Genomic DNA, 27,240 nt, shown 5'->3' with positions numbered 1-27,240 from the left:
AGGGCACGGCATATTAACTTATTACATACTGTTGAGCAGACTACCTGATTTTGAAGCAACATTCTTAAGAGGCCTGTTTTCTTTTTACAAGTAGATGAAAACTTGAAAGTTCAGCCATCTTCCTTCAAAGCTTTCATTACTTTTATCGGGTTTAGAAAGGGGCTTGCTCAGATACGTGGCTGAACAGTGTTGTGGAACTGACTTTGATACATCTCTGTAAAAAAATTCAGATGATTAAAAATCTCCTGTTATTGGGCCAGAATCCTCTACTCTGGGTCAGGATTCCACACCACTGAAGTCACTGGAATTTATTTCCCACTGTCTCCAGTGGGATCAAGGTCAAGTCAATGACAATCCTGAACTATCATGCAAAAACAGATACAGAACTGTCCAGCAGAGTAATTTATTTTGTTGCAAGATTAAGTAAACAAATCAATGTGCAATGACTATGCTGTTAGACAGTGCAATTTAAGAAATAGATTTCCATTATAATTTTCTGTATTAGCATTAACATCAGTGAATATTATAATTAGTGCTACAGAAACAAGCAGACAAAATCTTAGAGCATCTGCAGTGATATCACGGTGAAGCTTGGTCTGTGTGTAGAGGGTCCTTTTCGTATCATCTCCTGAAGAGCGTTACACTCATAATTGGCTTGGATGTACAAGGCCAGCTTATCAGAGGTCCATCAGTTAGCACCTAGTTACGGAAAAGCACAGTAAGAAGGAACATCAACTAAGCAATATTATTGTATGACAAACACAAAATAACATACTCATTACTGTTGACCTGGTTCAAAGATGTCTTAGAAAAAAGACAAAGCCATCTACGTATGAATCATTTACATGGAGCTACTATGTCTAAATAAAAACTATATACCACTTCTGTCTTGGGAAAGATTTTATTCTAGGAGACTTGGGTGGAAATATGGGCTGATGTGTGAATTTTCTGTCAGTCCATAAGAGTTCCAGTTACTTGGTCAGGGCTTGAGGGAACTGAAGAAATCAAGATGCTGTACAAATTCAACAAGGAAAATCAGACAAATAAAGGTGCCTTGTGCTACTTACTGAAATCAAGGGCACTAAATCTTGTATCTGGTAGTGGCTTTTTAATCACTCGTACTACATGGCTGACAACTCCCAAGGGTATCTTATTACCTCAAATTCCCCAGGGGCCAGCTGCACATCACTGTACAAGACTTCTGAAAAGATGCAGTTAGTGCCAAACGTGCCACTGAAGGAGAACATATCAAACTTGGTCTGTGCGGGCTCTGCTGGCGGCCCACATGTGATCAGGTCTGTGCTCCTACACTTGAGCAGTGTGCATATCTGTGCAGAAGAGGATACAGAAAAGCAAAACACAAGTAAGCTTTCAAAAAACAAGTCCTAGATTTGATAGTAAGAAAGATACAAAGATCTAGCACGTTAAAAAAAAAAAAAAGCCTAGTAGCAAACTTTAAAATAACCGATATGCTGACAAGCCATTTGGATATAAATAATATATTCATACTTTCTTCATTTTGCAAAATCCACAGCAGAAAGTAGCTCTCTCCTGCGACAAGAGTATCCATACGAAGACGGTGAGATCTCTAACATCTCCCTTTTGTACACATACAGAGAAACCTTAACATGTTAGAGCAAAGGATCAACCCAGGGTCTTGACTTTCGTCATTATATTATCATATCATAATATAAACAGAAAAATGAGATCAACATCAATAATGTTAACATGTCTCATAAAGTAGTTTTGAAAGAGGTCTAAAAATGCCTCCTCTTGAACCACCTCAATCAAAAATGGGACAAATGCAAAGAGTCTGCAAAAAGAATATTCCAACCTTCCCACTGTCCAAACAGAAAACCATTACCTGCAGATATCTCCTTCAACAACATGTAGTCCATCAAAGGCACCTAGAACATAAATTTAATCTTTCTGCTTCTCTGACATCTTGCAACTCAGGTGGCAACAGAGGTCCTTCTGGCAAATAAAATTATTTCCTTCAAGTTGAGTTCAGTGAAAAAGAAGAGATCGTGGTAAACAGCTCTACTGAAATAGTGCTCATTTGGTGGAGGCTGTCTGATATTGCTGGCATATAACTTCCAGTCAACAGCAGAAGGATAGTCAGGAGACAGACGTGGGCATGAACTCAGTTCTGTCACCAGAAAGTGACTGTTTTCTGTTTCTGTGTTATAATAATATGCCCTCAGACCATTTGGGGCATAAATACCACTCCTTGCAAACACACAAAAGCAGAGAGCTTTTGATCTTAAAGAAAGCACAAGTAAGCAGTCTTTACTAGCTAAACACGTCTACTGGACTGTTCTGAAACTAAATCAGGTCTTCACAGACTACAGTCCTATCTAATGCTTTTTGCAATCAATGGGAAGTAAACAAAACTCTGATGTTTCTTGTACTGTAAGTGACAAGATTAGTAAACTATGCTGTAAGATAGGCTTTAAGTGGTTGAAGATGTACATTTCTTATTAGTTTAGCTCCACTAGAAATCAGTTTTTCTGATTAAAGTGAATGCTAATGCTGTTAAGTAAAAAAAAATTATCTGTAAAGAAATTAAATTACCAAAAGTCACATTTATATGCAAGTTCTTCACATAAAAGTACCTTTAAAGCCAAGAGTAAAAATTATCCATAAACAATATGAGTTATCTGGCTTACAGTCATCAATTACTAAGAATACGTATAGCTCATATTTGCTTTCATTTGGAAGGCAAATTTTAAGGATACTTTTTAGCAGCACCAGTAAGTTTTTCTCACTCCGAAAGCATTAAATCTGTGCTTGACTTCTACTGTCTGTTCAGTAAAACTGTATAGTGAAGAGCCTGAAAAAAGGACTTTCCAGAGTTTACCAGACTCAGAAGAGCGTTGTTTGGCACTACGTTTCCACCTAGTGGAGAAAAAAAAGTTTGGGCCTTAACATGAACAAAACATTGATGAACACCACCACAGTGTGAGTCAGAAGATGAAGAATTAATCACACACATTAAATCTCAGGAATGATCATTTAAAAAAAAGCACTAAATGTGCTCCAGCTATCTTAAACATTTCTGAGTTGTTATACATCACATTTTGATTTCCTCTTTATCTGTGCAAGTCCTAATCCTATTAACATGTTTCTGTGTGCCCAAAGGTTACGGGTATTTCAGCTCAGGACAACTGAATTATGAAGATGTAAATGTTACTCTTCTAAACGAGGTCAATATCACATTACCTGTCATATCCAAAGAAGAGTTGTGTGTATTTACGAAGAAAAATGACACACATTCCCATAGCCTATGCTGAGTGAAACTGGACCATCAACAAAAGTGGGAGAGTTATAAATCAAAGCAGCTGGAAATAGAATGTTGTCAATCTGAAATCCACAGCTGGATCACGAAAAAGTATGTCTGCACAAGTGAAAATTACGAAGTATCTGAAGGATGTATTGAAAGCCACAAATTCTGGATCCTTGGGGTAATTAAACTTCCTCTGTCATAAAAAGGTTGTACTGTTTGTTCAAAGAAAAAAATAAAAAAATAGAAAAGGAATCAAATGATTTAAAATCAAAATCATACTGATTATAGTATTCATTCACTTAAATACAAGTAATTGAGAGTATGTTTTGTAAACACGTTACTTAATTTTGAAAAGGAAAATTCAAACCATTGCAAGAGGAATTAAGCACAAATACCTGTGATTCTGATTTACAGAAGTGAAAGAGATTTCTATTTAGTTAGCAGGAGTTCAGGTTGTTAAAGTTTTAATACTTCAAGCCACTTCCTACTGACAAACACTAAAAATAGATGGCTCGTAGAGTTTCAATTAAATTTCATTTCATTATGTGGGGGGAGATGTAACACCAAGGAGCTCAAGAGACTCTGTGATAGACCTCATCGCTATGAGGCCTTGGGAGTCTTTAAAGTATGACAGAGAGCAGACAGGGCTAAAGGGTAAACAGGATGCTCCTTTGGTATGCGCAGCTAATCTTGTCACATCTGGGACAATTAAGGAACCCTTTGTCTGTTATCAGTGTTGTTTGGAAGAACTTGAAGCCAATTAACTGTGAGTGGATTTACTGCTTGTGAGTGGAGGATATATAAGATGTATGTTGAACACAATAAAAGAGTGCTTACTATTCTGATGCTACCATGACTGAGAGAATTCTCTAACTGGACTAAGCACCGACATCATTATTTGCTATTAATTTCAGAATAGCAGGAGTGAAGGTATCTTAAGGGAGTGACTTTTACTTGCTGATGCCTGCTAAATAATGACTCAATGTACAAATACATTTAAGCCTGGGAAGCAGCCTTTGTTCCACATCTTTCATCACCCAAAGATCATCCAGTTCCTGAACCTTCCAGAATTGTCTTACTTTGTGGTAACGAGCCACCGGTTTCCCTTCTGAAACAAAGACAACATTGGCACTGTACTGATAGTGACCATCACTTCGTCACCTTGGATCACTGAACTTACATGGCTTCTTGTTCCCCATATTCGCAACCACATAGATGGAGTAATTCCTTGCCAGGCAGCTCAGTCTTCTCTGCACTGGTGAGGGAGCAAACCTAATCAGCACAGAAGGAAGGAAATAAGACATCAAAAACAGTTAATCAGAACAAATGCCAAAATTAAAACTAAAGACCACAAAAACAATTGGTTTAAGTTAGTTGCTCTTTATAAAATTGTTTTCTCTTGTTCAACAGGAGGCAGCTGTTTTGTGCTTCAAAGCTTAGAATGCTTAAGCTCTGGCTTTATCTTAAGTCACATAATTGAGGAACGCAGCAGTCTCCTCATAGTGAAAGTTAATCTTTGCATCCTCTAGTTCTCCTTTTTGCTGCTGTCCTGTAGCAGAACACTGATGTGACCGTGACATAGAGATGATCTTAGGATTCTGCTTCAGCTCTTGATTCAGCTGCTATCTTGATGCAGTTTAGAATTTTTTTCTCCTACAGTGTGTTCCATTACCTTTCATAAAGTCACAGAATCTTAGAATCATCTGGTTGGAAAAGACTTTCAGGACCATCAAATCCAACCATCAACCTGATCTACCAAGTCTGATCACTAAACTGTGTTATTCAGTGTGCCATCCACACATCTCTTCAACATGTGAGCAGTTCGCTCCTATGCTTGACTACCCTTTTCTATGAAGAAATACTTCTTCATGTCCAGCCTAAACATCCTCTAGCACAACTTGAGACTGTTTCCTCCTGTCCTATCACTCACCACCTGAGAACGGAGAGAGACACCATTCTCACTGCAACCTCCTTTAGGCAGCTGTAAGGACCAAAGAGATCTCCCCTCAGCCTCCTCATAAACCACTAAAATTGTACAATTTATTAAGGAAAAATAAAACTTCCTTCCCTTTATAATGCAGAAATGTCAAAAAGAATGGGGTCAGAACAATATCACACTTTAATTTGATGGAAGTAAAATATGTTAACATTTTTAAATGCCCATTATTTCTTTTAAATAAATCTCAACCTTCATAATTATCCTAACACACAAACACACACACAAAGAAAGAATTAAACTGAAAAAGATTTATGGAAAAAAATTATCAAGAAAGTTGTCTGAAGCTATCTATGGCAACTAATGATGTCTAACTTCTCTTCCTCTAACAGTTGCCCCAAGATATGCATAAGCAATCCTCAGTGTAGTTGTTCTTCCCCACCAGACCATTCCTCTTGCATAGCAAAGACAATACCTTTCAGAATCAGCACATGGAATCCAGTCCACTTGTGGGTCTGGAATATTCTCAAGGTAAGCATATACTATTTTCCTCATGAAGACCCAGCTGCAAATACCATCTTCAGGAGTCACAATGGTATGGGCACCCTAGTTCCAACATAGAAAAACAAAAGACATTTTCCCCCTCCAGTAGCTGATGAGCATTTACCAAAACAAACTGCTCTAACTATGTCATAATACCTGTGTCTGGATGTTTCTCTGATGGTCGCTTCCAAAATATCCATATTTTTGTCCATCAGTATCAAGGCCTCCTCAGGAGAAGCAAGCATTTCTGTGTCCTCTGACAAGCACACATTGTGCTTGTAGATGGCTGTGACGTAGCAGCCCAGGGTCCAGCCCTTGAGAGCAGATAGCACCAAAACCACAGCAGAGACGTGAGCCCTCAAAAGCCCCACACCTGAAGCCTGAAGTCACCCAAGCAGAAGACAGGGGCAAGTAAAGAAGAGAACTTTAATAAGGAAGGCCTTGCAGAAACCTGTGAATTTCCTGGAGTGCTAGGAAGCTGACACCATGCAACACAATCCCCACGTCCCAAAAACCTCACACCAAAAGTCAGAGAGTTGTGAGCATTGAGCAATCCTACATTACACCAATGATAAAGAAATCGCTGCTGTGCTGCAGCTGAAGAAACACATTGCCAGCCAGATTAGCAAAGTATTCAGGCACATCATTGCTGTAGGAAGGTAGGTCAGCGTAAGCCCAGGTCATGGCAGGAAAAAAGCCAGTTTGGGAAATCTCAGCAAAAACCAGCACACACATTCCCAGGCAGACAGTAGGGTGTGGGCAGGGGACTGGCCCTGAGTACATCGCTGCTGTTTGGACGCTGGTGGTGTCACTACCAGCTCAGCACTGCTCCAAATGTGGAGTTTACTTATGTCTAGTATTTATTCACAACTTTACAGATTGTACAACTGTGCTAGTAAAGCAAACTGGGTATTTAGACCTGCCATTGGATGAGAGAAGAACAGCACCAGACATGGGAGCACTCAATTTCCCATAGGAAATTTCATTGCTCTTCAACCATGGTTCCTGGACTTCTAGATAATCATGGCAGGAGAAGATGCTTGTGAGTTAATCTGAAGAACAGATCTGGAAACCAGGGTCTCAATTCAGGCTTTTTGCCTCTACAGCAAACATGAAGGAAGGAAGAGGGGAGCAGAGGTAGCGCGAGAGCTGTTAATTAAACCTGTCTTGTTTCTACTGGACAACTGGAAAAAGCTCACTGGTTGCAGGACAGCTCATTATTTTCAGTGACGCTATGTTCTGGTGATCCCTACCACTTCAAGTCCTAACAGCACAAATCAGGTAGGAAAACAGGTAACTCCTCAAACAGAGTGAATGAAATCTAATTTCTATGGATTTGCACCTTGTACACTTCGCATTTACCGCTGGTTCTCTCAGTTCCTTCTCACCTGCCTCACCAACAGCAGGGGCAGGACTGGCATTTTAAAACAGGCTGAGTGGTACACTCCAGATTTCAGAAAGATCTAATATCTGACACAAAAGGAAGGCTATTGCCAGAATATTTCTGCCTTTTGGCACCCTATTCAGCTGTCTCTCAGAGCAGATTTTTCTTGTTAGTACCCCAAAAAGGGCTCTGGCAGAATATTTTTCATGTAAATTCCACTAGCTACTCACAACAAAAGAAGCTGATTGCAAATTGCTAGGAGTAGACCATTTTCCTTATCTATGGGACAAATGGGTACCACAGAGTACCTCTTCAAGGTTCAAGGTCAAAACAAGACTCATACCACAGCTGAAGACTAAAAATCTAGTATCAGTTTGCAAGGCATGCCCTTACCTCAGTTCACCTCACCTTTTGTGCTTAGTATCCAGAGGAGGGAGAGTTTTTTCCTCTCTGTTGAAAAATGGTAGTCCTAGACTTCTGATAGATACACTCATTGCACAGGCAACTAGTGCAAACATTACAGCTGGCATTTACTAGCAAAACAGTTATTTCACAGACTACCCTAAGCTTTCATATGTTAGAGGAATGTACATGTACACACACACTTGGAGTACCCTGTCTCCTCCAAGACTGGAAGTCAGTCCTGCATGGAGATGTTCACTTCTCATTTTCAGGGACTTTCATGTATTATAAATGCTAGTAGACACAAAGACTTTTCCTGTCCAAGAAAATTCACAGAACTTAGGAAAAAAAAAGTTGCTTTATTGAAAACAGCATTGTGCTTAAATGCTTTGCCACTTCAAATTCTGTTTCAAAATTTTAGTGTCAGTTAAGGTATTACAAGATAATCTTTCTTCTAAAAAAAAATCTAGAAAGTCATAGTAGCAAAATAGTAGCTTTATCCAAGAGTAATGCACAGCAGGTTCAAGTATAGAAGCCAGACATTTGAAAATGCACCTCTTTACATACAGTGGTACACTGTATATGGAATACAATTAAACAGGCTGACATTTGAGGACTACTCATCAGTGCAGCCAATCCACACGAGGATTTCCAAAAGAAAGGCAGTCAATGTTTAGTGTTTCAAAACAGTGATGCAGCTCCAACTAATCCGCAACTGGCTGTTCACCAGGGAGATCATGTACCCAACTCCAGAACAACAAAACACTGTTAAGCTCACTCACCTCAACACTAAGTTAAACCACAATAATAAACAGAGAATCAATAATTTCCGGTTATGTTTCACTACCCAATAGATGAGTTCTTTCTTCATTATCACTAGGAGGGTTCTGCAGGCTGGAACTGGAACTGTTTGCAGAAGGAAAGGAATGGAAGGGAAGAAACAGGTTTAACATTCTGTAGGTATTTCTATGTAATACCAATATTATAACAAAAATCACACAAAATACGGAAAGAGCTAAGCGGATCATTGAATTTGTTTCCTTAGTGTTGTGCAGAACTATGTACTATTGCTTTCACACCTATTGCTTCTACTGACATAGTTCACAGATATCCTTCTGGAGAAGCCATCAGAAGGATTTACTCTTTAATGTCACAGTCAAGTCACAATAATATCACAATAAAGTCCAGTTGCATGTAGAGAAAAGGCATTGCCTAGTTCAGGTCTCTGTTTAGGTCAGCGAGGATTCAGTAAAGAATAGAGTTAAAGTATATAAGCAATATTTTTACTGCTCATTCTGTCATTCCATATCAGGTTGGTAGTGAAGAAAAAATGGAAGCACAGTTTCCAAAGATTTGCCTTATATGGCTTTAAGTAAAACAAAGAATAACTCCGCATACCTTTTCCTTGTGGACTCAGCAATATAAAATATTCCAGTTGCAAGTCCCTTTGAGAAAACAGTCAGTTACAATCATAATAATAATAACTTTATGCAACAGTTCTTAAGTGCAACAGATACAAAAAGCAAAACATTTATCACTTACACTTAACAGTGCCCATCCTCCTTGGATGGCTGACGCCCATTCAAAACCCAGCTTTTCATTTAGAAATCCTCCTAAAGTGGGACCTATAAATGCCCTGCAACAAATCAAAAAGAGATGCTGATATCCCAAATAAATAAAAGGTACAGATTGTATTATCTGCACGTGTTTTAGTGCACTTTGTGGCTTTCCTCCATTGATTCTCTCCTTATGTCATGGTTTTGTGATTTTCGGTTATTGGTATTCCACATCATAACATCATGTAGTGGATATACCTGGTTCTCAGAAGAGAAGGACTACTACAGTCCCCACGGTACTTTGCTCCTCTGTTACCATTTTCCAGCCGGAGGGAAAAGATAAAAGCTCGCAGTATAAAAACTTGCAGATCACGAGACCTCGTCCCTTTTTCCGCCCGTCTCTCGTCCTGGCAGCACCTCGCTCTCCAGCCGTCTTATCGTCGGTAGTAGAGTAAGGCCTACCTTGAGTTTGGGACATTCTGTCTCTCTGTATTGGATTTATCAGCTTAAATTGTAATTATATTGTATTATAGTGTGTTGTTTGTTGCCGCTGTTCTTTGCTCTCAGGGCCATCTCCTTACCCTTTTCCCCTTTTCCCGGGGCGTGGACCCGTGGATCCCCCGTCCCCTTCGTCACGGGACTGGGCCAAACACCTGTAAACCGTTGACACCTTATCAACAAAGAAGCTGACTTCTGCAGCAAGTATTAACTCATTGTTTGCCACGGCCCCAATAAATCTGCTCAGCTGCCTCCTCAGCTGTAGACAGGATATACATCAGAATGCTGAATGCACTCTGTTCTGTATCCTGGACAGCTTAGGGGCTCCATTAACTACAGTGTTCTAACAGTGCCTACACAGGTTCCTTCTACCATAAAAGAAATTAAAACCCTCATCTCTCAAAATTTAAACCATCTAAACCTGAAAACAGATGGATATAAGCAGGTGGAAAGGCACAGCATGACAGTTATGGTTCTTATTACTGTGCTCACTACAAGGCTGAGCTGTATGTAACATCCTGGCACCTCTTTGTCAGTCTAAGAATACCATGAAAGGTTATGTAGCTGCTGTCACTTTGTGAAAGTCCTACATGATTTTGTCATTTGCTATAGTAAGGGATGAAACTCTGTACACGTAGAGATTTCCTGGAAGCTAGATGTCCTGTTTATCTTATAAAAATGGTGCAAACTTGTACCACTGAAACTCATCTGCAGCCACAGAGGACTACAGGGACTGACAGAATATAGTGAAAGTGGCTGCCAATAGAAAGACTCATTTCTCACTGAGTAACAACTCTGAAGAGTCATTCAAGTCAGTAACATCTTTCACTCATTTCTATGACAACCACTGGGTAAGAAATTCAGGAACACTTTGCTAAGCTCTGCAAGCGCAGAACTTGAATAATGGCTGTAGTCGAAAGAGAACAGAGTGTTCTATCCGGAACAAAAAAAAAGAGGTAAATGCAGGAGGAGAAAAACAAAAATAAAGAAAATCAGAGTCTACTTATGTTTATAATAAAATCAAAGGTTTCAGTGGCAACAAAAATAATCATAAAAGAGGGCAAATTTACACCCACTTAATCAGTGCAGGTTTTTTTTTATATGAAGGCAATACATTTTAAAGGTAGACAAGTCCATCCCTTTGTAGGATACAAGCTTTATTTCAACATGTCCACTACACATTTGGCAAGAACCTCATGAATGGAAGTCAACACAATGACCACAGTTGTAATTTAGCATGTTTTCACACGGCAATAGCAAAGAACAATCAAACACTGTAGCCTATAACAAGGTGACTGTATACATACCCAAGGGACCACACAGCATTAACGAGCCCTGACACCAGCCCCAGCAGACTCAACCCTTCTTCAAATCCATTTTCACTGCAGATAGACAGCACAAACAAAGAAGCACAACACATTAGTGTGTCTCAATCTATAGCCTTCCCCTAAAATGGGTTGGAGGAATCACGTTTGTTTATCCAGTACTTTCTACTTTGCTGTTTTTCCAGAAGACTGCAGTGCTACTTATCATCTCCTATGTCTTCTTGAGGAGATTTCTAACATCACACCACCACTCAGCCTCCATATTTCATATGGCACGTGTAAAACAATGGTAGGTGGCTTTTAAGAAGGAAAGACCTTGCTTCAAGGGGAACATACTTACAAAAGTAAATCAAGACCCCTCTAGGACATTGCTGCCAAGCCATATCACAGACTTTGTAATTCAAGCGAGTGAAACTTGCCAGTTGTTGGCACAATGCCAATGTAGACTGACAATCCAGTGCAAATCGGGGGCTAATCTTCCTAAGAAGGTAAAATAAGTCCTGTGTATATGAAACCACCCCATACTATGAGATCCTATGTCCATTCATTGTGTCTGTAGCGTACATCTACAAAAATTTACTTGTAATACGACCGTGTCTTAATGGGGTACTCAGTCAGAAAAATATAAGCCAAAAAAAGCAGTGGAAGAAGCATGTAACTGTTACTCACTGCTTGGGTCTCAAAAGAGGAAAATAGCCACACCAAACACCCACTTTGCATTCACCTCTGAAAATAAGTTACATCTTGAGCTTCCTACTATTAGTAACATGGAAGATACATCGGACAATTACTTACTATGCATACTGCAGTATCTCTGGAAATACTGGGATAGCACTCATTCCAAGGGAAAAGCCAAGCAAAACCAGCACTAGGACAAACATCCACAACTGACTGCAAAAGAGGCATTTGAAAAACAGCTGAAGATTCTTTTCAGATCAAGACACCGTTTGACTAAGGCTGTTACGTCAGCTCAAACTGTCTGAACAGAAAACTAAGTTTCTTGAAGTCAAAAAGAATTGTACTAACACTTAGACTTGAAAAAAAATCTCTATGTGTTAAAAAAGACTTCATCAAAGCATTTCAATGTTGTGTGCTCAGTTTAAATATTTCTCTATCAAAGGCAGTTAATTTTAAGAGGAACACACAGAAGCAGTGGATAGATGTGCTTAGTTCAGCATTACAGCCACACATGTAAAACACATAGCTAATGAACATGGATGAAATTGAGAAGATTTAAAAATAAGACAGAAAGAGGACTTGCTGAAGTTGAAGTGCCACAGAACCGGGAGGCAAGGAAGACAAAAAAACGCAGCACTCTTCTCAACACACATGTTAACATCAGCAAACACAGTAACAAAACACATAGAAAAAAGATCTACTTAGAAATGCTGCCATTTCTACCTTAGCTACACCTCAACTTTCAGGTACTTCCACTGATTTACATTTATAGTCTCGTGTTAGAAGTAAAAAACATACTGTTTCAAGGTCAGAGATTCTAAACAATAGACTTGTGGACAATTATGATTAGAGCCATGCTAGCAAAGACTAAAACATCACTTAAGGAGACAGGTTCAAGAAGAGGCAATTCCTAACCTTTCAATGTGCAGTACAGGAGCAGGTCCTAACAAGAAAAAGCATAGGGCTGTTATTAGGCCTCCTGATACCAGCAGCCATTTCCTGAGGTGCTGTGAAAGAACAGGAAGAAGTAGGCAATTTAAAAATGTGAATATGTAATGCATCTATTTTGTCTTTTCTAATACTCCTCTTCTAAATCTTCATCTTTTAAAAAGTACTGCTTTTCTACAGATCATCATTAGACATAAATTAGTAATTCACAATTTCTAAACACCATTAAGAAACACTGAATTCATGGCTTTTTTTTTTTTTTTTGTCATCAGTGCAATCACAGCCAGCAGTGCTTAGTACAGAGATTTCAGAATACTGAATAATGGTGCTGCTCTGTTAGCAAAATATTCTAGGTCTTACTCTTCCTTAGTTTAAGAAAAATAACACGGCACTGCATGTAATTCTCATACACAAAAGTCATTATTAGTTTCTGTCAGGGAAAAAAAAAAGGCAGAGAACTGGCATCGCTCTTCATACGCATTATTCAAAGTCTGGTTTTCCTTGATCAATTAGCAGTGGTTGTCAACCAGGCAGTTTTACACACACCTGTCTCTTCTCAAAAGGAGATAAAAATCAGATGTGGACAAAAGCATGAATAACTGTAACATGTTTTACCAGTCTGTTCCATATTGATTGGAAACATTGTGCTTAGTTCACCAAAAAAGCTCAGTACATTTCAACTGTAAGATATTTATCCAATGTCCTTGACAATTTTGAATGTTCTTGTAGAATTCAGACCTTGCAAAAGAGACCTTAAGTTGGCATTATTCAATGCACGTACAAGGTCCTGAAATACAGATCTCTCGACAGCAACAGGTGAACATACATTACTTCAATATGGGAAGTCCTCCACTTTCAGCTAAATGTAGAGAGCACATTACCATCACTATACAAGCAACAAGGACAGTACTCACTGGCATTTTGTCACTTAGGAGTCCAAGGAGGGGAGAAGACAGGGAGTACGAGAGTGCCAAACCCAGGAATACTAAGCCCACATACCCAGCTGGGAGTTTGAACTTTTAGAAGGAAAAAACACAACATACATGTTACACTAATTGAAAATATAGTTCTTTGATTGTCCTTAAGTAAAATAAATGACATTTATGCACAGTTTTTCATATTTTATTGATCTCATACAGATGTCTATCAAGTATTTGAAGTCATCAGTGAAGCTTGTTTCCTTCCCAATCCATTTCTAAGCACGTAATAAACAAAGCCTGACATGACTGTACTCAGGTAAGACTTAAAAAAAAAAAAAAAAGGCACAAACACTATGCTATATCCCTATACCAGCACACAGGATTCTAACACTCATTCTGGCACATTTCAAACAGACATTTCATACACTGAAATTTAAGTGGATTTAGCCTTTATGTCTCTAATCTTCACTTGTAGTTTCATTTAGGAAAGTATAAAAACTGTAGGCATCCACTGCTAACCAGGACATCTTAACAGAAAGTAGTACTGTAAAACACAACAACGGCTCTTGAACCAAAGAAAGATTGTTATTAGAATGAGTAGGAGGCTTCTTTCAAACACCCCAAGGTCTACATTTTCATAATGTAGTAACATCTCTATACTGAAACAAAATACATAATGAACCAAATGCATACTAGCCTCTCAAATGAATGCTTTAACTACCAGCTAGAAGGTATTCCAGGGTGTTTCATGTGGCATGAACTACATAAACATTCAGAATTTCCTCACCACTTGCAAGAACATGATAATAATCTAATTCTGTGGTTAGAACACGTGCCAAGAAGGTGGCAGTCCTTTCACAGCAAGTATCTGCTAGCACTGAGCACGGAAAAAGCAGCAGTCACACCACTGCACACTATTTGACAGTGGGATAATCATAGATCCTGCCAGGGAGGTAAAAGACATATGTTCACATCTCTAAAGATGCAAGAGGTTAGCACCGAGCCTTCTCCATTCTGGATAAGCACCCTTACTGCTGAACTAGACAGGGAAAAAGTAGCAGCAGTACTATGTCTTACAAAATGCTATAACCTAGAAAAATAAGCAGCTCAAAAAGCATTGCTCAATTTCAGGCAGGAACTGTTCCCTCTAAATTAATTACTTTAAACACTATTGGAAAAACTAATAAATAAAATTACATAGAAATATTAAAATAAATTAAAAGTAAAACATTTGCCTTTTAATCAGTGCTGAAGAACCCAGCTAGCAAATACCTAGCTGCAACCAATTTCACTGTGGCACTGTTGAAATTGAAAGCAGGGCTGTGACACCATGTCCCCCCAAAGAAATGTCCCCCTCAAGAGACATGATGCTGCCAAAGATTGTTGCAACTTTACAGAATTTGCTTTCAGCAAGGAGGTTTTTTGTTTATAAAACCTGCCTGTTAATGGCTTCTGCAACTGAAAACCAATTAAGTGGAAAAATCAAATATTTTAAAAGCCCTGAACTTCCTCAAGTTCAAAGTTTCAACTTCTCAAAGTTCCTGAGACCCGGTGGCAACGGACAGCGTAAATTATTTGGAAATCACATTAATTAAACCACATGAAATGAATAAGGCATAATATTGTTTGGGATAATTTAAAGTACAACTTTTACCAGCTGTTCACGGCAAGTTAGGACTTTCCTGCACATTAACAGGACTTACCTTGTTTAGGATAAATAGAGACATTGTGGGATCCAAAAAGCCCAAGCACGCACTTAGAGAAAATATAGTACAACAGAGAAGTAAGACTTTTGGCAGAAGAAAGAGCTTCCAAAATGACTCCTTGCTAGGGATCGAATCTGATTCGAGAGAAAAGGAAGGAAAAGAGGAAATAAAAATACTGTGAAAATGCAGTTACTTCTCCCCTAGTCCTCATACAATGAAAATCTCATGGATATTTTTCAATTTAAAACAAGCAAAAAAAAGAGGGAAAATAAAGTCTCTTAGTATGCCATCTGTACGTGAACCAATCATTCGTATTCAGAGAAGCATTCTGTAAACAAAATGATTGCTATATATCAGATTTTTTTTTTTTTGAATCTTCAAGCACCTAATACTAATTCAGGTCTCCTACATGTTCCATTTGTATTCCAGACAGGAAGTTTCTCTTAGGTACCTCTGCTGGATGCCATTTCTAAGTCGGGCTCCCTTCTTGAGGCTGTTTGTGCTTTAATTGCTGAATGCCATCTCAGAGCATATATAAAACTAAAGTTCATTCATCTGCATCCACCAACTCAGAGCTACATTTATTAGTGTAGTTTCAAGTGGGCACATGGTTAACCGCAGTAGGTTTCTTCTAAAAGCCAGTATAAATGAAGTTAATATTCAAGGATTTTAAATTTAAGAAGAAAAATGAGGAAAAAAATAACTATTTTATAGTTACTCCGTTTCTTTTAGGATTAGAACCTAACAGAATTGGAACCTTTCAATTGCCATCCTGTGGGAAGACTTATTTTTAAGCTACCTTTCTGCCCAACCAGGATCATCTCAAATTTAATCAGATGTGTATGATCTCCAGCACTTCTGTTAACCCCTGCATTTATAAATGTTAACATTCCTTGATGATAATCGGACCAGGTATCAATCAGTACAAATAACCCCCTTTCTATTCTCACTGTAATTCTTCCCCCACTACCAAATCCTCAAACAAACCAAGCCCTCCTGTTCTAGGCAAAGCCTATCTCCTGCCTTTCTTCAGCTAGCTACAACAAACTGATGTTAAGCAGATACCATTGGCCCTTTACAGGCTCTGAAGCTAAGGAGACACAACAAAACAAAAATGTATCTCAGCTTACTTCCAGAGTCTTAAGCATCTGCGGAAATAGACATGACATGTCAGATTCATTCCAGGCCATCTGCATGCATTAATTGTTAAAACATGGGCCTGATCAAGATTGCAAGTTAATTTAACGCTCTGAGATGAATCAGATTCCAGAAGCTGACAATTTTCTAAAGGACAGTTATATAGACAAGAAATTAAGGTAAACAAAGGAGGTAGGGAGAAAGGTGCTTACCATATTTTGGTAATAAGCACATATTCACAGGCACTAGGACCAATACCACACATCCCAGTGTAACAAAAGGGACCTCATAACCAAATGATTGATACAAAAAGCCACCTAAAGGTGGGCCAAGCACCAGTCCAAGCCCTGTAAAAATTTCAAGGCTGCCCTAAATGATGGAAAAGAAAGAAGATTAAAAAAAAGAAATCAGTATATTGAGAAAATCCCAGCGTAACAATGAACTTTACAATGTGGGATAGCAAAAGGAACGTTATTCAAACACCTGTACCCAAACCCACTGCAGGGTTAACCGCCCAGCTATCACCCAGGTGTCCAAGTCCTGAGGTACGACAAATGCTTTACTGATGGAAAGCATCTGTAGGACAATCCAGGCTGAAGTGATCACCCATCCCACATGCAGAGTTACACTTCGGCCTCTATGGTCGGTTGGGAATGCTCATTCCTGGATGGAAGTGAGCATGTCTAGTTAAAGCTTTCTTTCCATAAATGGCTGACTAGATTCACTGACTAAGGGCAGGAAACAGTGAAACTGCAGTGGGGAAAACTCAGATTATTAAATTACAGCTAATCTGGCATCTTATATAAAGACTATATGATAACTTTGAATACATTTGCACATGAGACAGCAAATTTTATCCTCCTAGTTTTAGAACTGCCTACAGCTAATTCACTGTACTGCAGGTACTCAGTTGTAACACAGTTTTTTGTACTTACCAGGACAGTAGCTATATTATTGGGAAATGCTTTTGCCAAGATTGAAAATGATGCTGTCATTGCTGCCGCAAAACCTATTGCATCCATCACTCTTACTAAAACGCACAAACCAATGAACACTGGTCCACTTGGCACCTTGTCCAGCATTCTGGGGGGAAAAAAAAAAAATCAAGTAAAAACAGAACTTCCAGGATGCAACAAGTCATCCAATAATGGCTAAGGAACATCATTGTTACTAGTTAAAGGACACAGTTGTAAGACACATGATACTTTCTGTTGCTGCATTTTTAGTAATCACATCAGTATAATCATTCAAACTCTATCAACCTTCTTCTGACATCTTTATCCTTTCCCCCTTTCTTCGATGCTGCAAAAAGAAAAAAAAAAAAAAGAGTAGCACCCTCCTAACTCCTGAAAAAAACAACAACACAACACTGCCATTCTCTGACGTATTTCATTGCTTTTACAAGCAATGACTCAAGGAGTCTGATGCAATGAATTACAACTACCTAATAAGAACTTACTTTATTTTTAATAAAACTTCTATTTTCTTATACTGAGTAGCTAAGCCTCACCGGATGCCAGGCAAATCTTATTTGCACTCAGGACTTTATTTTAAGAAAGCAACAATTAAAATACCATGCATAAGTAGTTCCCTTATTGCTGCATTTTGGCAGAATTCTTGCAGTTCATTAACTATGGAAGTTTTTTTTTTATTTATAGAAACTTCCTCCTTAGCTTTCAAAGTACTAAACAAGCCTTGAAACCTTGAAAAGGAGAAGCATTTATTGGGCTTTACAAGTGATAATTAAGAGTAAAGATGCAAAAAATGACCCAAGCAACACCTAAAAGATGCCCAAGAGTTTCCAGTTGTTTTGTGAATGTCTTTTCATTTGGATGAAAATAATTGGAAGACAAATGCAACAAAGCAACCAAACAAAAATTACTCACCCAAATAGAATTGTTACACATCCTGAAACAAACAACCCTGCCACAAACATGAATTTTGCTCCAATCTTCGTAAGCTGTAAATTAAATATAATTTCCACATTATTATTTCAATAAAAAATCTTTCAAAGTTACTGTTAAGAAATCAAAGCATTTTTGGTATTTCACAGCCTATACATCTAAAACATCTGGAGACACTTCTCCTGCCCGCGTGTCTTCACACAACACTGAACCTAAAAATATTCTAAATGGTTAAGTGACTTAACCCAGTTTTCAGCTTGGTAAGACAATGGTGCGGTTAACTATTTCACAGCTGTATGCTGCAGCTTCTGCAGGGCAGCAGATTGCTACAGAATTCCTCATTACAAACTGAAATTAATACATTCCCTCTCCAGTGAAGTCAGTGGTGCCAAGTCAGCAATACCTGTTTCATACGTGGCTCAGGAGAATCAGCAGAAGCTGATTTTAAAGAAAATATATAAAGACCCTTAATAACAGAAAGTTTTGGAATAGGAGGCATGGTAACTTCAGGCCTTCTATTTATTACCAGATAAATTACTTGGTTTTCAGACTTCACCACTAAGGCAAAGGTTGAGGATAGGCATGACATAAAACTAACTTAATCCAGTAACTAAGTACCATTGGAGCTTCTAATTCCAAGCTGTTACACTGTAACATCCCCTAAGGACAGTAGGTATTTCAGACTGTTTGCCTTGCTCAGGCCTGGACAGCATCCTTGTGTTTCGGCCATTAATACTGAAACCCATATTACATCAAGTTTCATTGAAACTCTCAATTTTTCTGACTGCTGGACTGCCCACCTCTGTTGGTAAAGACTTGCTCACTTCACCTGTCCTCAAGTGGAGGTGGCTCTCTTTGCTGTGAAGTACTTGGTGAGGTTGTGCCACAGCTGAATGCCATCAGAAGCACCAAGAGCACACTTACCAAAGGTACTCCTGTGACACTTTGATGAGCCACATCATCACCAGGAACAAAACATCACCGTGGACTAAGAGGAGAGATTGCCCAGCCAAAGAAGGAGAAGAAAGTGAAACTGCAGCAGCCCCCAACTTAGGCAAGGTATGATGCTAAGAAGTTCTGGCCAAGGATTAACAAAAAGCAGTGCTCCAGCATACAAACAAACAAATTGTTATGTAATTTATCTGTAACTGATCCAACCAGAGAAAAATACTGATTCTGAAAGAAAACTGAAGTTGAAAAAGCTGTAGACATTGACCTCATATTGCAGCTGGATGGAGTGGAAGGGGAAACTGAGATAAGCAACAGCATCATAACGGAAGGACATGCTAAGAAACAGGCATACCAGAAAAAAAGGGTGAAGCAGAAAAAAAAAACACCTTAATGAACATAGCCAAATAAAACTGAATATGTACACAAGTGAAATAAATAAAATACAGGCTAGTGGAAGATATAAAAGAAAGGAGGACTGATGGTCAGATTGTTCTGAAGCAAACAGAAGAGTTAACCAGAAGGGGAAAAATAAAACAAAAACAGTTGCAGTTCAGTAACCCTAAGCTGCTTTCAGGAACTGTAGAAGAGTAATTTTTAAACTGTGCTGACAAGACCTAGATCAGATTCTGACCGACTGGCCAGGCTCCAGTTACCACAGACAAGCTTTCAAGAGCACTCCTGAAGAAACATCTCTTTTCTCACCCTTACAGAATTATCCTTGTGTAGCAACCTGTGTCATCAGAGAAGTAAAACACCGCTTCAACAATACTTACATAATTTCCCAAGATTAAAGACGACAAGAAATTGACCAAAGCAAAACATCCAAAAATCAGGCCAACAACTGTGTTATTGGCACCTTTTTTTTCTGCCTGCAAAAGAGATCACAACTAAGTAAAGATGGAGGCAAGCTATTCATGTGAATAACATTCATTTTTTGCATATTCTTTTGAATTCTGTCAGTGCAGTTACAAAGCAGTTTTCTTTCTCAAAGGCAGTAGGTGCTCATGAGGTAACATTACAACAATTAAAAGACATCTTCCATTTCTATTTAAGCTATACATAATCAAGAGAAAAGCAACATTAATTCCTCAAAGAACAGAAATGCAGTGCTGCATGCAATACTACTGGTCAGGTGAACAGACTTTATACCCACTGCTCCAGCTGGTGATTTGATCTCACTCACAGTGGAAAGGCAGCAAACAGGGCAGTCTGTTAACTTCACTGTATCACGTCCCCTCTTCTTCATCTTTGTAGCTCACCTTTGCACACAAGGAGAGATACAAAGTTGATGAAGGGTCTGGAGGGCAAGGCATACTTGGAGTGGCTGAGGTTTGCTCAGCCCAGACCAGAGGAGGCTGAAGAGAGGCTTCATGGTGGCCTACAGTTCATCACAAGGGGAGCAGAGACGCAGCGTTGAGCTCTGCTCTGGTGACAGTGACGGGACCTGAGGGAATGGCATGGAGCTGTGTCAGGGGAGGGTCAGGTTGGGCATTAGGGAAAGGTTCTTCACCAGAAGGTGGTGGACATAGAACAGGCTGCCCAGGGCAGTGGTCAGGCCCCAAGTGCCGGAGTTCAAGGAGTGTTTGGACAGCACTCTCTGATATAGGGTTTGGATTTGGGGCAGTCCTATGTGGAGCCAGGAGTTGGATTCTGTGATCCTTACAGTTCCCTTCCAACTCATAATACTCTATGATAACAAGTGTCAAGCGAGTTTTTGACTTATCCAGCTGGTAAAGCACACTTACACTGGCATATTTAGGGCAAAAATAATTTCAGCTTTTCCTTTTAACAATTGACAGTTGATGGGAACACCCCAGTCATAAGAGAAGTGGATTTCAGGTGCAAAGGCAGAATTGACAACAACGTTTTTCATCCCATACTTAAGCATTGCAGTCACTCAGCATAAGCAGAGAGTGTATTTTTTCCTGCAGTTGCTAGTTCAGCAAGTTTAAGACAGTGAATGACAGTCAAGCATGAGTTAACAGATAGGAAAAAATAAATAAATAGTCATTGAGAGGTTAAGGTACTGAAATGCAAGTCAGGACACGGCCTGAGCTTTAATCTCAGCTCTATCATCAAACTGTTATACAACACTCTGCAAAAAACTACTTCATCTCTATTTCTAATCTATCTTGCCTGTATAACCCACTATATAATGTATTATCTTCCATGTTAAGAGCTGGATGCCAGCTGGGAGACCAGTTTCTTAGATTTGAGAAAGCAGGGAAGCTCCAGCAGGAAATGGCTGTGGAGCCTTAGCACAAAGCAACCACATGTGAAACCAAGCAAGCGAATGCTGCTTTACCATTTATTTATTGTCTCCTCTGCAGCCACGAGGACATTGAAATTAGTCCGTGGCCAGGAATCAGGTCACTGTTACTTACACTCTGAGCTACTTTAGTCAGCACTGGGCCATCACTACCAATTCCCACAACCGAAGAGTAAACCACAGCTCACACAAAAGCTATAAGGTCCCCTGGCACTCAAGATCCTTTTAAAAGCTTCCAGGTGAAGAACATAAACAGAAGAACAGACAGGTGATTTACCTCTGCAGGGAAAAAGGGTCCCAGGATGGAATAGCATATCATTGAGCTGAAGTTTATGGAAGCTGCTGCGAGCATGGTAAATAGCTTCTGTCTGGTGAGCCTTCTCGACTCCTCACCAGGTGCTTCTGGTGTGCCATCCTCTTAAATGAAAAGAAAAAAAAAACGTGTTTTAAACAGAGGAAAGTACAATCTACAAATCAGATTTGGAAAACAAATTCTGTGCAGAACATCTATCCTCCTGACTCTAGGGAATTAACCACGCCGCAGTAGTACTTTCTCCCTAAAGCAGGAGCGCACAGAGGCACCACCTGGCCGACACACGACACGGACAGCCCAGAGCCGTGCTGCGGTACGCCCGTGCCGCCCAGGGCTACCCCTCGTGCCAGCCGCTTCGCCCGCCGGCAGCAGAGCCCTTCCAGCCTCCGTCCCGCAAGCTCGGCCTCACGGGGCAGCCGCTCCGCAGGCGGGCTGCACGAAACACGGCGCCGGCACCCTCCGCCCGCAGCCCCCGTCCCGCACCCAGCCGCCGCTCCGCGCGCTACGGCAGCCCCTTCCAGGAGCCGTCCCTCGGGGCGCCGGCCCCGCTCCCACCTGACGGCCGCTCGGGCCCCGCGCCGTCCGCCGCGCGGCTGCCCATGGGGAAGAGCGCCGGGCCCGCAACGGCCGGCACCGCCTCCTCTGCCAGCGGCCGCCGGCTAGCAACGCAGCGGAGCAGGGACAGGCGACGGCCACTGAGCATGCTCGGGCTGCGGTTCGCCCTGAGCGGGGGACGGGCGGCACCGCGGGTCGGTTATTTCGGGGGGTGTGCTGGAGTCGGAGCGGTGGGTGGGGAGCGCTCAGCACTGCTGGCCGCGTTGATATGTTAGGGTTTCGATTCCGAGCGTTTCAATAGGTCTTTAGATTTACTTTATGTTGGAAGTTCTAAAAGGATCTTGAGCAGCACGGTGTCACAGGGGCTTACGTGAGCTCTGTCGCTCACGTCTTCCAACTGAACCCTGCAAGAGGTGTGCTGTGCCTCACCGGGCTCCGTGCAATCTGCTAGCAAGCAGCCGGGTCCCATACGCATCGCATAACTGTCCCAGCTACAGTGTATGAATATCACGCTGCTGTGATCGCTAGAGACTGCAGGACCCAGGAGCTCCTCTGTAGCGTGGCCAGAAAAGCAAGGGTTTGGAGGTAAAGGAAGAACAGACGCTGGGGGCTCCACTCTGCTAGGTGTGACCGACCTGGCAGCAATTCTTGGAAGTTTTACCACTGTGGCCTGATTGCTCTGGTGTGAATGCTGACTTGCCTGGTAAGCACAAGTATTAATCTGGTTTAAATAGAGCTGCAACTCCTCTGTCTTCTTTTAGAAAGGGCAATTCAGCTTTGCTGCTTGGGAGTGCTAGAATAGGCAAGATCACCATCATCCACACAACCTTTATCAAGGTGCAGAACAGTACACAGTAACAGAAGGGCTGAATGGCAAAGTTGTCAGAGAATGAATGGCTATAAGGTGGCCAGGAGGAAATCCAGGCTGGGGTTGGGGAGGAGGCAACACAATCTGTGCAATCGCCACAGGTTCCTACTGGGAGGGAAGGAAAACGAGGAAGGAGATCAAGAATAAGCCAGGGACCTCTTCAAACTCCAGAGAAAGGCAGAGCACCTATCGATACAGAGACAATTCAGTAACTGCTTCCTAAAAGCACTATTTTAGCAGTGCCATCAGTACTCCATCTAGTCACCAGTTATAATAAGTTATATAAGATGCATAATGGGGATGTTTCAGAGCAAATGTTCCCATTTATGTAAGTTCAGAATCCCACTGACAGTGACGAGAAAAAAAACATGATTATTTCTTATCACAACACTGGGAAACCTTCAAGTTATTTAGCAGTCCCAAAGAACAACAGTTCTTTTGTTGAAGCAAATTTTGACAATGTATTTTGTGTGGCATATACTTACGGCTATGAAGTTAAAAAAAATTCCCTAGGGACTACCTAGACCTTTTCCCATCTGCCTCCAGACAAAGCCATAAACAGAAATCTTTTTCACAGATGCTGCCCATTGAACAGCCTTGCTCTCCCTCAGAAAGGAAGAATGCTTGTGTTTGATCTGGAATTCAACACAAGGGTAACAAGAAAATGTGATATAAACAAAACACTAGGCACAAATAGAGGTAATAAATTGGTAGAGACTGTAGGAAAAAAGAAAGCTTTCGGGTTTTTTTGGCTAAACAGCTACGTTCAGGAGGTGAAATAGTTCCTACTCCAACTACTTGCTCTTTTCAGTGCAGACTCATATCCAACAAATTCCAGCTTCTTTCAAGACCTCATCTTCCTCTCATTAATGATTACATGGAAGTAATGAGTAGTCCAATAAAGCCTATGGAATCACATTTCCATGAAGTCCACATGTGCAGTAGAAGGATGAAGTATGGGAAGCAGCAGTGGTGTACTATGATCAGCATGAGCTACAGCTCAGAGAATGAGATGGGCCTATGAGCTCCCAGTGCGTGCATACAGTTTATGAATGCAGTGCTCGTTGTCATGAGAAAGAACTGGTTGACAGAACAAGTTTGTTAATTCTTCCTATCTTTTAAAAAGGGAAACTATAAAAGCAGCTATAAATATTTATTAGCCTTTGAACAGGTACTTGCTACCAGCCTGTCACAATAGCTTTTCAAGCCTTACAATTCATTTTTTTTAAAGCATACTTCAAACCTTTCTTGCTCATGTCATGTCTCCAGCAACTTCAAAAAAAATCTGTCTTTCAGAACCCAAGTCATAGGTAAAATTCAAGCTTTGGAGCAGCGAGCCCTCTATAAACACTACAAAGAGCCTACATCCATTGCTTGGTCTGCAAAAACAAACAAACAAGAAAAACATGCTAAGAAAATTGCTTTAAGAATAGCTTTCTGAGTAGACATTCAGGGTATTCTGAATTGATTAGCACATGTGAGGATATGTTTCCTATATTATTGTACTGTACATTTGTAAAACTCTTAAAAACACAGTTGCCTTACAATCTACAAATCACTTGGCCAGTGCTCATTTGCATCATATGACTTTTTTTTTTTTCCCCCAGAAGTTATACTGGCACATTACAATTGCTGTAATGTAACCAAATGATAACTACGTCCTTTGAGAGTCTTGCACAGATTTTTCTTGTTTTTATGTTCATGACATCAAAGGTTTTTTCTTCCATTGGTGCTGAAATACTATAGCTTTCTTCCTCATGAAACCCTAGAATGATCGCACCATACTTTCTATAGGTGCTTGAAACTTGGTGTGGACATCTTTTGTTCTACTGAGTAGTGGCCCATGGATGGCTGTTCTGAACTACTGCCTGTAGGTGCTTGGAAATACTCCTCTCACCTGTCTGGGCTCGATTTCTGTGGATATAGGGCAAGAAAATGGGTAAAAGTAACCTCCCCGCTACAAAAAAATGATGCAGAACGTTTTTTTTTCTGAACAGTGTGACCAGGAAATGAAATAATTGTTTAGGAAGAGTAGAGTCAAATTTGCACTGATGTTATGTGCATGAAAACTTCCAGCCTGATGTTCCATAAGACCAGTAAGTGATGTTTTGGAATGAAAATTAGATCATTCTGTCTAGTTGCATCAGAAATGTATCATAGCACTGCTTGTGCTTCGCATTTCTGGAAACAGACTTCATAGGGAATTAAGTTTTGCAAATATTGTTCAGAACCAAAATCCTGAACTGTCCATTCAGAGTTTAGCAGTACTGTGGACCCTTCTTGGAAGTTTGCAATAGCTGACACTTTCACCCAGTCAGGCCTACCTGACTGCCTTACTGTCCTGTGCTCTGTCTGAACTCCTCATTGCTCAGTTCCTGAATTTCCGCAGTTCAGAACATGACAGTTAAGTTAGACTATCACAAGAGTTTGGCATTCTGAAGAAAATATGGATTATGGTTTCTAGGGAAAATACAAGGTGAAAGTAGAGGCTACTACAGGTAGAGACCAGGAGAGAAAGAGAGAAAGGAGCATAAGGATGACTGAGATCTAGTAAACTGTTATATTCTCATTGCAGTACTGCTCTTTTGAAAAAGCCCCCCAGGTTTTGTTGCTGTTTAGAACACACAGGGTAAAAAGAGGAAAGCTGCCACAATGATGAGGGAGAACAGCCAGGAGGTATCAAGGAACTGAATGGAAAGGATGGAGAATTTTTAAATATATGCAGTGAGATTGTGAGTCCAAATGGGTTGCCCAGAACAGTTAGCTGGAGAGAACCCATGTTCTTGAACATCATGTCACAGAATCTTGTGCATGCTCTTCCTCTCCACAAATCCAGGTTTATAGGCAGTGTGCTATACAGTTTATAATACAAGCACATCTCAAGAAGACTAAGTTCCTCTGATGGGCTGGCTGTTTGGTGACACATCGAGCCACTGTTGGCACAGGCACCACCTCAACCCTCTAGAGTGCAGGCAGGGTCTTCCACTGTGTCTTTGTTTTCTAGCACTCCACTTGTTATCCCACACATCCACCCTTATGTAGACTAGAGATACCCTCTTGGCACTGTTGTAATTCCAGAATTTTCTGCATTGTCATGCATTCTTTCTGCAATTGATCCCCAGTTACACAGAAGATCCTTTGCCTCTGGAGAACTCCATAAAGAACTATAGCACACTTAAGCAGTTAGCACGGTGCTGAGGAGTACAGGACTGTAATCCATGGCTCAAATGTATAATTCCTCCTGGCCGTATGCTAGCACTTAAGCAGCAGGGTGTTAAACAGTCATCATAACTCCAAATCAAGAGCAAATCCAGAGGTTAGTAAACTAGGTACTCCTTTTAGGAAACCGGGCAGGATAGTACAACAGGTGGAGCAGTGCCAACAGTGTGCAAAGAGTGCTCACATGAGCAAAGTTCACATTAGCACATTGTGCAGTGGACTTTCAAACTGGATCATACACTTTCATTAATTATTATATACAAATAGCTATTCTGCTATACCAACATTTCAACACAGAGTTCAGTGCCAATGGAAACCTCCTCTCTACATATAGATAACTCTTAGCAGAGTCACAGTGCCACATCCACACGGTTCTTGAACACCTCCAGGGATGGTGACTCCACCACCTCCGTGGGTAGCCCGTGCCAATGGCTCACCACTCCTTCAGAGATGAAATTTTTCCTAATATCTAAATTATACATTCTAAACACTTCTAAAACCACTGATTGCTTCTCCAGCACTCACATCACAGAGCATCTCCTCGCTGCCTGCATTTGGCTCACACCACACTGCCTGAAGATAGACAGGAGATCAAAGGGCTTTGCACAGGTGGTGGCTGACAACACGGGTGACGAATGTCTTCAACTACATCAGCCACAGACTACGGCTACCAGTATTTATTGCCTATTGTTGTTACTACTGTAGGAATTGAATGTTGCTTCTGCATATAGAACTAACAAGATTCATACTTTATTTCGTGGTCTCTTTATTGATACTAATAATTCTTTCTGGGGTTCTCTTTATTTCATTGAAAGGGGGGTCTCTGATTGTTTTCATCAACT

At 40.4% G+C, this 27,240-nt stretch overlaps 1 protein-coding gene across 2 annotated transcripts; it reads right to left on the bottom strand.

The window, feature by feature from the left end:
- SLC18B1 (solute carrier family 18 member B1) lies at window positions 388–22,585 on the bottom strand. 2 transcript variants are annotated; one of them, XM_021391268.1, is made up of 17 exons: window positions 22,312–22,585; window positions 21,721–21,860; window positions 19,948–20,043; window positions 18,206–18,279; window positions 17,255–17,402; window positions 16,532–16,688; window positions 15,180–15,316; window positions 13,471–13,572; window positions 12,524–12,615; window positions 11,726–11,821; window positions 10,913–10,987; window positions 9,094–9,187; window positions 8,950–8,996; window positions 8,334–8,457; window positions 5,698–5,828; window positions 1,158–4,558; window positions 388–699 (listed from the first exon to the last, which is right to left on the bottom strand). In XM_021391268.1, the coding sequence occupies exons 1-14, from the start codon at window positions 22,457–22,459 to the stop codon at window positions 8,385–8,387; spliced, it is 1,479 nt and encodes a 492-aa protein (XP_021246943.1). In that variant the 5' UTR covers window positions 22,460–22,585; the 3' UTR covers window positions 388–699; window positions 1,158–4,558; window positions 5,698–5,828; window positions 8,334–8,384. The 2 variants fall into 2 exon arrangements, with proteins under 2 accessions (XP_021246943.1, XP_021246942.1); XM_021391267.1 differs by lacking the exons at window positions 388–699; window positions 1,158–4,558; window positions 5,698–5,828 and adding an exon at window positions 9,689–9,760 and having other exon boundaries at window positions 7,891–8,457.

This window comes from Numida meleagris, chromosome 3 (genome assembly GCF_002078875.1).
Source record: "Numida meleagris isolate 19003 breed g44 Domestic line chromosome 3, NumMel1.0, whole genome shotgun sequence".
NCBI classification, from domain to species: domain Eukaryota; kingdom Metazoa; phylum Chordata; class Aves; order Galliformes; family Numididae; genus Numida; species Numida meleagris.
Note: the sequence above shows the minus strand (reverse complement) of the source record. Positions and strands in the feature narration are given on the sequence as shown.

Excerpts from the sequence above, each read along its gene's own strand:
- SLC18B1 (XM_021391267.1), bottom strand. The coding sequence starts at position 22,459 with ATGCTCAGTGGCCGTCGCCTGTCCCTGCTCCGCTGCGTTGCTAGCCGG. Across the intron at positions 9,188-9,688 it reads CCCGGGAAAAGGGGAAAAGG|GGCATTTATAGGTCCCACTT; the intron begins GTAAGGAGATGG and ends GATTTGTTGCAG. Across the intron at positions 8,997-9,093 it reads GAGGATGGGCACTGTTAAGT|GGACTTGCAACTGGAATATT; the intron begins GTAAGTGATAAA and ends GTTTTCTCAAAG.